At 35.8% G+C, this 15,022-nt stretch overlaps 1 protein-coding gene across 2 annotated transcripts in view; it reads left to right on the forward strand.

Annotated features, from left to right (window-relative positions):
- timeless (timeless circadian clock) overlaps positions 1 to 12,029 on the forward strand; it is a 56,562-nt gene extending 44,533 nt beyond the window's left edge. The window contains exons 14-30 of one of the 2 annotated variants that reach the window (XM_039747322.1): positions 163 to 294; positions 402 to 553; positions 774 to 871; positions 3,729 to 3,849; positions 3,988 to 4,189; positions 4,351 to 4,499; positions 4,599 to 4,681; positions 4,778 to 4,904; positions 5,146 to 5,228; positions 5,499 to 5,647; positions 5,934 to 6,147; positions 6,240 to 6,308; positions 7,570 to 7,691; positions 9,464 to 9,704; positions 10,289 to 10,349; positions 10,430 to 10,503; positions 10,894 to 12,029. In XM_039747322.1, the coding sequence (XP_039603256.1) occupies positions 163 to 294; positions 402 to 553; positions 774 to 871; positions 3,729 to 3,849; positions 3,988 to 4,189; positions 4,351 to 4,499; positions 4,599 to 4,681; positions 4,778 to 4,904; positions 5,146 to 5,228; positions 5,499 to 5,647; positions 5,934 to 6,147; positions 6,240 to 6,308; positions 7,570 to 7,691; positions 9,464 to 9,704; positions 10,289 to 10,349; positions 10,430 to 10,503; positions 10,894 to 11,024 (2,208 nt within the window). In that variant the 3' untranslated portion in view covers positions 11,025 to 12,029. The remainder of the gene's footprint in view (positions 1 to 162; positions 295 to 401; positions 554 to 773; positions 872 to 3,728; positions 3,850 to 3,987; positions 4,190 to 4,350; positions 4,500 to 4,598; positions 4,682 to 4,777; positions 4,905 to 5,145; positions 5,229 to 5,498; positions 5,648 to 5,933; positions 6,148 to 6,239; positions 6,309 to 7,569; positions 7,692 to 9,463; positions 9,705 to 10,288; positions 10,350 to 10,429; positions 10,504 to 10,893) is intronic. The other variant, XM_039747323.1, reaches the window with a different exon arrangement.
- Positions 12,030 to 15,022: the final 2,993 nt, after the last annotated feature.

Below are 15,022 nucleotides of genomic sequence, written 5' to 3' on the forward strand. Positions count from 1 at the left end.
CTGGTCAATGGTATGGACAAAGTGCCCAGAACTTTGTACTCATAAGTTTGACACAGTGAAAATATAACACAAAAATATCTCATTGATGTTGGGAAGTGTCAAATAGATGAGTGTGTTCAGCCATCGACCCCTCCACAAATATGTTTTATCACCACTTCACAGAAAAAGAAGGTGAAGCATAAGAAAAAACCCAAGTCTCAGTCAACAGGCTCTGAAAAGACAGAGAGTTCTCCTGAGATTCTGGAGGAAATCTGGCAAACTGTATATCAAGAACTGCAAACCTCAGGATTCCAGGTGTGGATTTCTGTGTTTAGAAAGAGGGAGAAAGAAGGTAACATGTTACATAGACTCGGTGGCTAAATAATTGTATGTTACTTTCTTTGTGCTTGGACTCATGGCAGGTGATCGAGTCGATGATGGATACCGTTATCCCATTTGATGCTGCCTCTGAAGTTCCCCTGGAAGAGCAAAGAATAGAGGCCATGGTACGGATTCAAGATGCTTTAATGAATCGCCAGGGATGTAAGGCTCTGGGCCTTCTTAAAGCTGCCAGGTAAGAATTCCCTGTAAGTACATTACTAGTGATCAGAAGTGGTGGAATTTTCATCTCAGTTCTTGTCACACTTTCCTCTGTTGTGCTCTGCTATACTCCACAAATACTGATGACACAGCTCTGTAATATTTTATACATGTATGCTTCTGAGCAAAACACACAATAGTGTCAGAAATGCTTATGAATGTGCCATCTCAGCACCTTTTGTCATTTGTTACAGGGATGTGTGGCCAGAGGGAGATGTCTTTGGGTCACCAAATCTAGAACCTGAAGAGGAGTTGCAACTTCTGAAACAGATTTTGCATGCTAGCCTGCCTAGTAAGTCCTGCAAACAGTTATACTACACAACATTCAATATATCAACAGTATACATACATTTGTATGTATTTCATGTATATACAGGTACATTCCAGAATGAAAAGTATGAGATTTATTATCAAAGCTTTGTGTGAAACAGTACACAAATCTGCACACCCTTGACTAGTAACATCAACTGTATCCAGATTTAGGGTGATAACTGTATCAAAATGCAAAATGTATCAATACAGAATATTAATTCTAATAAATCAGTACAGTACATACATCACATCATCTGCCAAGCTAATATTAAAATTAAGTTATAATGCCTTCCACAATGCAAATCTTTGCTCTAGATGCTAGACTGTTAAAAGAAAGCGCACAGCCTGTGAGCCATTTGTCAATAAGTGCCTTATACTTCTAGATTTTTTACGTTATTCCTTATTGAGCAAAAAATGAAAACATAGTAAATTACTTGTGCTTCTGAATATACTGTATTTAGATTATTACCTCTGTTTTTACCAGCAAGAGTAGATGACTACTTTGAACATTTATTATTTGCTGACATGGCTGGAAACATTTTTTCTTGAAGAAAAGGGAGTTTTTTCGAATCTTTATAACTGGCACTTAAGGTGTAAAAATAAGTATCAATCCTCAAATAAACTTTGTATTTTTTTTCCTCCTTCGATTCAAACAATAGTATTTGCTTGCAGTACCTCCTTTACCAGTTATGTCGTGCTTTTCTAAGGCAATACAACAGTTTTAATGTTTCACAATCCTGTCAGTTCTGGATGCTTTACCATCAGCTGAATTTGTTGGCTTAATAAAAATCGTGTGGCTGCTATAGTAATGCATCATATAGCATTGTTGGTTTTACAGTGTTTAAATTCTGCTTTGCATTTCTGTAGGGGAAAACCCTATGTCTTGAATCTGACTGTCCCCTTTGTGTTTTGTATGGGTTTTCTCCCATAGTTCAAAGGCATTTAGACTCCCAACATGGACAAGAAGGTTTAGAGATGGCTGGAAATTCCTGTATTGACTTGGTTGTCTCCTGCTGAACCAAGGCAGACATTGTGCACTAAAGTCCACAGCTAGGTTTTCATTAGATCTCACAATTTATTCTGTGCACGGCTTTATTTTTTTCATTGTTTTTAACTGTACTTTAGTCCATATTATCACATAAAATCTATTAGCCACTTCCCTAAAATGAACTATATGCTAAAGTGGTATGTGACATTGAAGTTTTGTTTTTTTTTTTTTTGTGCACACTAAGCAGTTATTATTCAGTAATAGCTGCTTTTTAAAAAACTCCTTCTGCATATTCTGTATTGTGCAGGGGTAGGCAGCCAGTTGGCTTAGAACATTGGAACTGTGGTTTTCTCAATTTTAACCAAGCAGGAACACCTTATAGGTTTATTTTCTCCATTGATAGTGGAGTTTTTGCTTGCAGTCTTCCATTTTCACCAAGGAGTATCTTTGTTATAATGTTAATCGGCTTTGTATTATATTTTTTTTAATATTTAGCATTCAGATTAGTTCTGTTCTAAAATAATTTGTTTCTGCATACAAATGTTATATAGTTTAGTGCATATTATCTGTTAATATGTTTATTTAATTAGAACCTGTACACAGTGAAGAACAGTATGCAAAAATGAATTGAAAAGATAGTCTTTAATAAAAGCTTTATCTACAGTAATAAAAAAAGCAAGTAAAATTTTAAATAGTTAAAATTTAATTAATACCAGCGAAATCAATTTTAACTGAATAATTATATATTTAAATGAAGCTTAGACTTCCTACATTGTGTTTAATGTCTCCATCAGCCAAAAGAGTTAATGACAAACAGTAAATAAATAAACCTTTCACTCCAAGAGTAGCTTTGACAGTGTGACAGCATTTTCTAGTATAGCATGTTCCTGTTCTGAAGACTTTTATTTGTGGGAATGCAAACACAAACATATTTTCACCATGAAGAGGAGTCAACTCTTATTATATTGCAATCAAAGAACAGGATCCTCTTCCTCCCCATTTCCTCCCTCAGATCAACCGATAATTTTACAGCAGCTTTCTCTTCCATAATTAGGAATGCTGATGCTGAGTTAGCTTTTTTCCAATTACTCAATTAAGCAGCAGTGCTTTGCAGAATAAGTTGTGTATACATATTTAGCATTCAGGAATGTTATCTTTAACAATATTTAAAGAAGCATTTAGTAATATAGAAATTTTAAGCAGTTTTATTGTGAACATTTCTTTTAAATTTTGTCAGTTTTCAAAATTGTTAAAGTTTACTTACCCTTTACTTTGTAAATACAAGCTTAACACTTGTACAGTATATGGAACTAGTATATTAATGATGCACTTATTTCAATGAATGGAGATGTGCTACATTTTTTATTCACTGGCAGTATTCTTTTGTCAACCAACTACCTACTGTATAGTTAATTTAATTTTGCTTATGATGTTTGAAGTGCATTTTTACAGAGATTTTTGTCACCCTAAGTGGTTGATTAATTTCTTAGATAACTGTTCTTTTGCTTGTTATCTCCTCTTCTAAACTCTTTGTCATAATTTTCATTTTCACCTTATTGATTAGGAGGGCCACTCCCTTGCTTCATTGTAAATCTTACATTATAGTCTAAAGCTCTAAAATAAAACAATGTACTTAGCGACCTGACTAAAACACCAACGTACATCTGCGTTGCAAACTATTTTTTTATTTTACAAGAATGTTTAAGACATTAGATGACAGTATTGTGAATCATCCCTACTCCTGTTCCCATGTTCTGAATACCTTTTACACATATTAATTGATAACTTTTAAATTATGATGATAAATTATCCCTGAGCTGCCAACTAGGTATTTTGCCTTTGGTGTTAGGGTCCACAGTCCCAGAGCCTGAGGAAGATGATGATGAAGGAGGAGAAGGAATGGTGGAGGAGGAGTTGGCACCTGTGCGTGTCTCAGAAACAGAGTTCAATCTCTTTGATTACATCAAAAGGTGGGAAACGTCTACTTGGAGGGCAAGTGGTAATGATAACAAGAATGTGGGCCATTGTGGAGTCAGTTTTTCATTCTCAAAAGTAAAAATAAACATCTTAAAAATGCAGATTTGTTAAAATATACTGTATTTCACCAGGTTCGCAAGTGCAAACATACTAAAGCCATATATCCTGCTATTGAAGAATTACCAGCAGAACAGCAGCCACACAAACCATTGCATTGTACGCATGCTGCACAGAGTAGCATATGACCTCAAGATGGAGGCTTTGCTCTTTCAGCTTTCTGTATTCTTCCTCTTCAATAAGATCCTGGGGGATCCTGCTGCTGGTGCATACAAGGTGATTCAAGATTAGTTTTGATATTTTAGGATCATACTGTAACTTCTGTTGTCCTCTTCAGTAATCAAGGTGGACAATTTCAGTGGTCATAAGCAATTTTACTTGTAGCATTTAGTTTTTGGTGTCTTGGTTTGACTGACAACAAAGTGTGTTCTTTCTAGGAGCTGGTTACTTTTGTGAAGTTTGTGGTGAATCGGTTCTTTATTTTGTCTGCACAAAACAACAAGGCATATGTAGAGCTGCTGTTCTGGAAAAACATAGGTGTGGTGCGAGAGATGGCTGAGGGCTACCAGAAACCAGGAGAAGAGGAGTAAGGATTGCTATTGCAACAACAGACATTTGGGAAGATGCTTTAAGACGTCTAGAAATCTTAAATGCTGACCTTTTGACTTGTTTCTTTAATTCACAGTGGATCAAAGAAGAAAATTAAGTGGACAGAAGAAGAGGAGAATGAACTTAGAGAGCTATATTTCCAGCACAGTATATCTGGAGGTGAGTGCATATATGTGAGCTTGTCCACTGTATACAACTCCTCTTCTATACAGCCATTTCTTACTAATGTGCCCCTTTCTTTGCATCTTCCAATAGAAAATGCTGATGTCATTGAGATTATCATCCCACTCTTACAGAATCCAAATCGTACACGAAAACAAGTGGTCAGTCATTTAGTACAGATGGGTTTAGTAAACAGTGCTAAAGACCTAAAGAAAGAGAGGTGAGTTTAGTAGGTGAGTGAATATGACCATTAAAAAGGTTTCTGGGTTCTGTGACCATTAGTCGCAATGCATTAATAGGTTGACTAAGGTGTGGCGTGTGTATACTCCATTACAAATACTAAGAACGTAGGGGCAGTTTGTAGAGATATAGAAGCAATATTAAATATTGAACTGAAAATAAAAAATATTCAAGGTTTTTGCTCATCCATATACCATGATCTCTTTGTCGCTGATTTTCAGGAAGGGTACCCGGATAGTGCTTTGGACAGAAGATCAGGAGCTAGAGCTACAGACCTTGTTTGAAAAATTCAGAGAATCAGATGGTGAGTAACCAGACCCTCTTTCACACAAGGCCCCCAAAATGCATCACAACTCTCCCAGTTACGCATTTCATTTACCACTACATTGCTTCATAAGTAATAAGAACACATTGCATATACACGGTGTTAAATATATACAGTGTACATACATTTTCTTTGTTTAAGGGAAATTGTTTTTATCTACCTCACAGCCCTGACCTGTGGAGAACAAAGGAAGTATTTGACAATTTGATGTTTCCTTATTTAATGATTTCCATATTTTCTATATTGCAGATATCTTGGGGAATATTATGAAGCACATAACTGCAAAGCGTTCCAGGGCACGGCTTGTGGAAAAACTGCTCAGCCTAGGTCTCATCTCTGAGCGGAAGGAGCTATACAAGAAACGACGGAAACAGCCCACTGTCAAACTTTCTGGCATGGTACAAGTGATTTTGGCAGTTGATGACTCCACAGTTACAGCTGCTTTTGTCTCATCTGTGTGCTGGTGTTATAATAATATGATAATGCTCTGTTCTTATTATAATGGACAGGACTGAATTTAATAGTCACCTCTAAATATATAAAACATGAATACAGTACCTGCTTCTGTTCACCGCTCAGATTTTAATGTCTTGTTATTTTTCATAAAAGTTGATTACAGGAGATAATTCTCAAACTGTTCACATCTGGGGATTTATGACTTTGTATTTTTTGGATTCTTTCTAGACAGAAGATGATTTCTTCAAGGAGATAGAAGGTGAGTTTGACAATGGTGTTTCAGATGATGAGGAGCCAGAAGAGGAACTTGAAGAAAGCGACTATGAAATAGAAGATGAAATGCCAAAAAAGCAAAATAGCAAAGAACGCCGAAAAACTCGGGAATTTTCAGTGAAGCCACCTCATGTAGTAAGAGAAATTGTGGAACAGATTCATAACGAAGGTGAATAGGTTGCAAGAACCAAATTAATGAGATTAGCCTTATGACAATACTGCAACCAAGTTGTCTTTTTTTTTTTTTGTTTTTTTGGTCAGGAATGCTGGGTCCCTTACAGTGGCTTCAAAGCTGCCTAAAACGAACAGCAGATGACAGAGAAACTGATGGTGAGAATTTACCTGAATGTTATTGACATCTACCAATCATTTTTACAGTGAACTCGATGTAATTTGGGAATGAGCTCCTTGGAGAGTAGCAAAATAAGATGGCAGTAGGCAATAAAATGTACATGATTTAATCAAGACTAATTGGTGTTTTTAAAAAAAATAGAATGAAGGCACTTTTTAAAATAATTCTAAAATTGTTCCCATTTTTGGCATATGGCACTGACCTATTGTGTACCTTGTTTACTTATTGCATGTTTAGAGCAGTGGTTTTCAACCTTGATGCCACAACAATAGTCCATAAGTGTCTCAGAAGCACTTGTTAATTATTCAGGCTAATGTTTATTTATTTTTTTATATGAATGCAACTGGGCAAAGTGAAACCTCTGTGGAATTCTCTTTAGCACTGGCAAAAAGGTGTTTTAGTTTATGTCTTTGAGCCTGGCGTGCAAGCAGGATGACACCACCAAACTTACTCCCAGTAGCCTATCACTGAGGGTGAATGACTGCTGCTGCTTGTGTTGGCACCGTTGCATAGATATCCCTCCATCTTGCAGTTGTCAACTATTTCAAGCCTCTTGCAGTAGCACACTGACTTGTCGAAACAAAAGGGAGATCTTATCACTATCACTAGTGGAAGCTTATTTGGTAAAGGAGGCAGCAGTACTGTTAGCTTGTAAAGAAGTGGCTAGGTGCTGAACAGTCCAACAACAAAGCTGAATCTAACAAGAGAAAGAGGCTACTAATAGTTCAAGAAGAAATGAGAGCATATCTGCATTCCACCTAATATTAAAAAGATCTGCAAAAATATGTCAAACCTAAATATCTCATTGAAAAGTTTACGTTTCAGTTTCCATATCTGCTGAAAAGTTACAATTGATAAACCAATTAGTCTGTTTTGTTTAATACTTGATTTCAATGTAGTGTCCCAAAAGAAAAAAAAAATTTATAATTGAAGTATATTTTAAAAGTATTGAAAAATACTGCTTTACAGGATAGTGTTGTGCTTTACTTTTTATTTCAATATATTCTTTGTAAATGAGTTTACATTAAAGTTTAATTACATGTACAATTCTTTCCATCAGAATAATAATAAGGAATTCACAGAATATTGTGTTATTTTTATTGGCAGCATAACAAGGTTGAAGACAATTTAAAAAATGAAAATTAAATGCAATACAGTACAGGAAAAATGTATCCTGGATATTTCATAAAACCTTGTCTTATTCAGAGCTCAAGAAAAGAATTCTATGCATGTTTCAAGCAGGTTGTTTGCAGGCTGTACCTTTAGTGCCATTGACAGAAGAGAATGAGGATGCTATGGAGAACAAGCCATTTCAGCGTCTTCTGAAGAAATTGGGGATTCGTCCTCCAGCCAATGAACAGGTGAGACAACTTGGGCACTTTTTTCATCAGAAATGAATAATATATTTGATTTTTAAAGCACTCCTAGAGCAGATGATTTTTTCAGATACTATAAATCTTGAGTTTACAGATTGGAGAAAACTTGCTGCAATAGCAATACAGAATGTAGCCACTAGATGACACTCTTCTTTGTAAATTACCTTTTACAATAATTCTTTCAAATTGAAGCTGGCATGTTTCTTTAACTTCACAAGAATATTTAATGTTCACAATGCAAATGTGACTATAGGGATAAAAGGTCTGAATTGGAATATTTAAAGTTTATTTCTGATCATCATTATAATACTCCAAGGGCTAATTGCCTTTATAAAACAATACAAGAACAAAATATATTTTACATAAATTTTAAACTGGGTAACAAGTACTCTGTAAAATATTTCTTAGCGAAAGTTTTTTTCCTTGATACGGGGCTTTTAAATGTTGCTTATTTACATGTCTGTTAGCTTATAACTAGCATCTTCAGTTTTCTTTTTAATTTCAATTTATTATAAAATGTGTCGAATTAAATCATTCATTCATTCAGTTTAGCTTTCATATACAGTACTATTGTAAAATTAATTAATATGCATTGCAGATCATTTTTTTAAATGGAGTAAGCATACAAACGTAAGATCAAAAAGAACAGTTTATAATCTGCATGGTGAATGGCACAATATCTTCATGAAACATTATGCATAGCTGATTTTGAATGCAAGGGGAAGGATGGGAAAAGGTGAGCTTTCAGTTGTAATTCAACTCTTAATACTAACAGAGTTTGAGAGAGAGAGAACAATGGTGAAGTTGTCTAAGAAATAAACATCAAGGAGACGGACATTGGCAGACGAGTACAGTATCTTGCAGATTAAGCAGAATTGTTTTCTACAGTTCTGGAGATAAGTATATAGATAGAAAGACAATTTAACTTCCTGAACCTTTGAGCTAGCTGAGATATGTTTTTATTGCATTTGGTTCAAGTCAACACTGCCACCAGAATTTGGAATCTGTTATAATCTGTTACTAGTTAAAGTAACAGGTGTTTGAAGAAGGATGTTCGTAATTTGTAGAAGAGCTGTCTGAACACATTGATAATACCACGTTTTCATTTAAGTACTGAACAAGCTAAGCAGAAAAAATACATTGTAGAGTTTTAGATAGAAAGGGAAGGCTGCATTATGTATGAAAGTTAGTCAGAATGGAAAACTTGAAAGTTTGTTTTCTTAAATATACAGATAACATTTGCATACTTTGAGGGTCTCAAAAATCAAACCTTAATAAGGAGGTGAATGGAGTAATATCACTGTAACAAATCTTCAGAAGACTATTCAGTGTAGACTGAGGGGACTGGTCAAAGACACCAAGAGAAATGATTCAGAAGATAGCAACAGGAATGGTACATAGTAGAAAGGGCTGTGGCACTAGAACATGTTTAGGGAAAGAATTGCTATAAGGGAGTAGCAAGCTTGAAAATGGGGTACAGCTTTAAAAAAAATCTGCATTCTCAATTAATGGTATGGAAGCACATGTATAGCACAATAAGTGGTCATAATTTGCACATTAAGGTAAGGTTAATTGACTTATGAGTGATGGGATATATCATTAATGGAAACCTAATATCAGACATGTTGATTTACATTACTGATCCTTATATGCTTGTCTACCATTTGCCTTTAGACCGTTGTCGGCATGCTCAAAATAAGTGGACACTAGCATGACAATCTGCTGCTCACAGTTATCAAATTGCTTTCCTCTGATAGGAGACCTTCTGGCGCATTCCCAACAATATTAGCCCATCACAGTTACGTGACATTGCCTCCTCACTGTCTTTCCTTGGTGAAGCAGAGCATGAAACTGAAGTCCCTGATCAGGAGACCACACCCACAGTTACAAAGGAGAGGTTGGAGGACAATGAGCAGGAACAGAATGAGCAACGGGTGCAGGCCATGCAAGCTTTGGCTTTGGCCCGCAAGAAAAAGCAGCAGCAAAACTGTACAGCTGGTAGGTTGGCTCTCATTTTTAAAGAAGTAACAGTTTTGGTGTACAAAAAAAACATTTTATGTTGACGCTTTCCATTTTATAATTAAGATCTGAACAGATGAAGCTTTAAAAGCATAAGTTTAACAATATGCATGAGCAGCAACTAGGAAAGGAGAGACAACTGGACTGTGTTAACATACATGCTTTTTATTGGGCACAAGCGATATAGCATGTTTTCTTCAAGAATAATACCTAGTGTGGCACACTTTTTTACTTCAAGCTGCTAGTTGCGCTGTTAAGTGCCATTAATTCTGATCAGCTTAAATAAAGATGCTTTAAATTGTAAACCTTCCATAATTTTTAATTTGTATTTTATAGAGCAACATAATGAATGTTAAATAGTTTTGCAAGAATTTTGGCTTTGATACGAAATTGTCATTTTGCTTGATCCTAACAAAATAAAGTATGAATTTTGCCGATTATCCTGAAAAATCAAAACAGAAATTATTTTTGCCATTAGTTCAGATTTTTTAATCCATTGGTTTTTCTAAATTGTGTATATTTATAATTGCTCTAACGGTAATGCTTTGACTGTTTCTTTGCAGAACCATTACAATGTATTCAGCAAGCTGCTTCAGATTCAGATTCGGATGCTGAAGCTAGTAGGTATGTTGGTGTCTTTTTAGAGCTGCCTGTCATGTTATCCTCAAGACCCAGCTGTAACATTTGTTCATTTATGCAATTAGTAGGCAAAAAACAAGAGTAGCTACCAAAACATCAGTGAAACGAGGACGAGTGCTGGAAAGTGATGATGAGAACTGTAAGTATAAGTAACTATGGCGCTGGATTTCTATTGACTACCCAACACAGTTTTTTATTTTCAGTACAGTGTAACCAGAGGTTATTTGTATGGTTTTTTTTGGTTTTTTTTTTCTGCTTACCTGTCCATTGGTTATTTTGTTTTTCTCAACATCTAATAGTTGAATGTTTGTTTGCAATCTAAAGATTTCAATTGGTTGTCCCATTGTTTCTATTAAATTATTGCTGCCCATTTGTCTCTGTCCAATGCAAAAAACATTCTACTGACTAAGAAACGTCATGTTTTCTGATTAGTCTGTTTTTGGGAAATAGATGAGAAACAAATCTGAATTGATGTTTGCAGCAAGGCCCTTCACAACACATTACTAAGCCACCTGTGCTAACTTTGTAGGGGACGATACAGCTGACACCACACAAGTAACAGTAGATGAGCCAGAGCTGGATTCAGACGTGGAGACAAGACCAGCACCTGCCAAACGCAGACGCCAAAGAATTGAAGATGATGATGACGACGAAGACTGAGGTTTTGCCTATAAATTCTCAAAGGAAATACAATCTTTTGTGAAGATGAAAAGAGCTGAGAGTTTTGGATTTACAAATTTGAAAATGTTTTGGCCAAGACAGTACAACACTTTTCCTACCACTCTGTCACCATGGTGACTAATGAACAAACGCCTTCCAGTGCTGGAATTTGGCAGTCTCTGCTGTGGCACACAGATGAAAAGTCCAATAGAACTTAAGGTTAGAGTTCATCCATCATTCCCACGACAGGCAGTTTGAGGTGGGAGGGACACACTAACCCCTGACTCACCACCACCTCCTTTTTCTGAAAGCCTTCAAATGAGAGAAAAGCTGAAAGGCTACAGGCCAATATTCCATATTGAATCCATATAGCTGTAAAGTGAAGGCTGCTGTGCACAGTCTGGTAATACTTATTCATTGTTGCTTTAAACAGTTTTTCTCAATGTGCAGACTTGGGACTTGAGAAGGAAATGCCGTGTCTGTCAGTGGTTTTCCTAGTGGAAACACACTAGTGATCTGGATTTTCCCATGATTTATTATCATGAAACTCATTAACTAGTTTTGCAATTTATTTTCAATATTTGCTAAGCTTAATAAAGTGGTGCCGACTCTTGTGCTTTTCCGGTTTTGTTCATTGATAGATAGGACTTTATCAAATATACCTGGAGGGATAGTTTTTGAACTTGTTTGTTATATCAGACAGTATAGGGAAACTGAATAAGAAGGGTTAATGCCATTGTTAACTGAAAAGTAGGCATTTAAGGAGGAAGACTGGAAGATAGATAAAAGTAAAAATGTAAACAGATTTCTGCCTGGTGAGAAATTAAACCACAAGGAACAAGCTTTCTCTGACTGTAGTTTAAAGCAGGATTAAGAGAACCTCCAAATCCTCCATCCATCAAGTAAACTAATTTTTCTCTACAGGGTTCTGGACAGAGGCTGACTGTATTGGACAATTGGTAGAAGTGAATTCTTGGTAGATGAAGTTTTTAAAAAAAAAAAAAATTCACACATGGAAAATATGCAGGTTTCATGCAGACAGTGTCAGGATTAAAAACAACCCAGGTCCCTAGACCTGTGAGATAGCACTGATTATTTAAGTATCCACTTTCAAATCTCAACATTTTCTTTGATGTGTTACATGAACAGAAATTCTGTATAAGCTGTATTTGGCTAACTGGACTAGTATTGTCAGAATCTTGATACCTTGTTATAATGGATTTATTATTTTATTACATGCTTTCAGGAAATCCTCAGTGGTCACCCAGTGCTTCCCTTAGTTATTTTTCATATGATCCTAAGAGAATTTTTGCCTTCACAGTGGCATCCAATTTGTTGGTCTGCTGTTACTGATCAATCAGCATCTGTAATTCCACACTGTAAACATATTATGTGTGTGTCCAATCACATTAAGGACTGTTTCTAATTAGCTGCACCCCATTGCCTTTGTTACACCTTCCTCATCTGTGTGTATTTTTGTGAAAGGGGGTCTTTTTGGAACATCTGGACTATATTAACCACATCCTGTCAAACATCCGGTCACCAGTTTTTCAAAGAGCTTTGGAGGGGAATGGAACAAACACTGGAAATTATGTGACTTTTGTAATAACATTAACACAGGATACTGCATATATTTTTGACATTAACTTGAATATGTTTTGGACTTTATCAGAAATGTACAACTTGTACTGAGAATATCTTCTCACTCTATAGATTAGTTCGTTTGCTCCAACTTATTTCTTATGGATTTCTTCACTCTTTTGTTTAATATGGCACTTTTTGTATAGAAACAAAAATAAGAGATGATGGGGGGAAAATAGAAATATTTGTTGCTTTTATTCTATGTGCATAATAACTTTTTTCTGAATATTTGTGATTCGTTCCTTTTCAAATTTTCACTAAACTTTTAATACTAACTTTATTGGACTGAGAATTTTCTTTTATGTGTTTGACTCATGCTGGATCCTACCTTACCAACTCAGTAGCTGCTCGATTTTGGAAAAGACTCGGCTACACTTATGGTCAGTCAACAGAACAGGGTATTAATAAGATTAACTGTAAGCATTGTCATGTTAGCATAATGGCTATAATTTTTTTCCCCTTCCTATTCAAAGTCACAAGAGTTTTGAGTAAACGCAATACAAATTGAATTACGATGGCTCTGGATATAACATATAGAGCATTTAAAAGAATCAGTTCTACTATTTTAATGTGTGTTAAACAATTCATGCACTTTGATATTTCAACTTTTTCTGACAGGCAGTAATTGCTGCTCACTGTCACCTCAGGATATAACTCACCCTTCCAAAAAAGTAAAGATCTGCAAGATATCAATTATTTTGACCTAGTTGTCATTAAATTTAACAAATTACTGTATAACAATTGGTGAATTGTGATGTAATGCAGAATGTTAATAATGTCAAAGCCAGTAAGTGGAGTGGGTTTTGCCAGACTTGGAATGAAAAAGATTATACTACAGAATTGTCCCCTTTTCTTAATATGCAACATCATTATGTATGTATACAATAAATGCTTCATTCTTGAACTGATCAGAATAATTCAGCATTTACATCTCATTGGAGGAATTGTAATTTTAAGAAGTTTGCTTGAAAAGTATATTCACATCAATATTGTAGTCATAACGCAATTTCGAGACTGTTATGGATATTGGGTTCTATTTAACGCTGAGCATATGCAACCAACTGGGGATATAGCAATAAAAAAATGGTATGTCAGAGGAAAATCCTGCCGGTATTTTAACTGCAATCTGTGTGTGGTTGACTAGCTAGACAGACTATTGCATCCTACAATTAGAATACCAGATTTAACAGTTTCATTTAAACTAATATGGTGTGGAACATGCTCTACCATTATCAGCAAATACTGGTATGATTTGCTTACAAATAATTCTAATGTCACTGAAGTTTATATTTTGTGTGAACAGGCTAGTTATTTCAAGCCGCAGCAGTTTCATGAAGGGTCTTTTTTGGGTGAATTTAACCATTTAGGGTTATATGAATACTTCCAAATTAGCAATGCCATTTCTTATATCTATGTATTTATCATGGATGACACTTTAGATTTCATAAATTTGAATCTCGCATGTATACTCCCAAGCAGTGCATAAAACAACGCATTATCTGGAAATAAATGCAATGCATATGTAGAAAACAATGAACAGACACCAGGAACTCCTATCTGGACCACCTGTACATTTTGCTATGCAAGCATGTGTGCAATTTTCTCATTGTGTGGCAAACTTCAAATATTTTTTGGTAATCATTGTACATTGTTACACGTGGCCAATCAACTTCTCACTTGGGCAAGAACAATCGTGAGAGCAAATTGTTAAAGTCAAAGTTATTGATACATAAAAGCAAGGGAAGCTAATTTTTAAAGATGACAGAGTGTTTACTCAAATATTGTGTAAAAGGAAGTGCTTTCTGCTTAAATTCAGATTTTCTCTATGGGTTTAATAAGGGTTTATCTAATCTAAATATCTATATATATAATTCACTAAGGCAAGACAACCATGAAAAGCACGCCGGAAGGGGCGGGGATTCACTAACCGCCGACAAGTGAGACACCTATGGCGTACACAGGAAGGAGCCACGCCCATCAACTCCAAGACCATTGGATACGACAACAACTCGCAGGGCCACGCCCACCAATTCGGACGCGACGACACAGAAAAAATGGCGTCATTTATGTTTGTCTGTCGTAGAGGCCACATGCAGTGCAGGTCAGGTTAATGTCATGTACCTCCGAGCTATATTGACTGTTCATAGAGGCATGTTTCTCGCGGAGGTGAATCACCATATGCAGCGTGTGAAACTGTTTGCAAGGGGTATCCCATGGGATCCTTAAAACAATCCTTTAAAGCTGAGGTTAAAGCACAATGAAGGAATCGGTCTTTAAAAACCAATAAGCCCTGTGCCTCTGTTTCATTACCGTATCACCTGCTTCACCAATGCAGGCCCTACAACAGTCGAGACGCT

The sequence above is a fragment of the Polypterus senegalus genome, chromosome 3, assembly GCF_016835505.1.
Source record: "Polypterus senegalus isolate Bchr_013 chromosome 3, ASM1683550v1, whole genome shotgun sequence".
NCBI classification, from domain to species: domain Eukaryota; kingdom Metazoa; phylum Chordata; class Cladistia; order Polypteriformes; family Polypteridae; genus Polypterus; species Polypterus senegalus.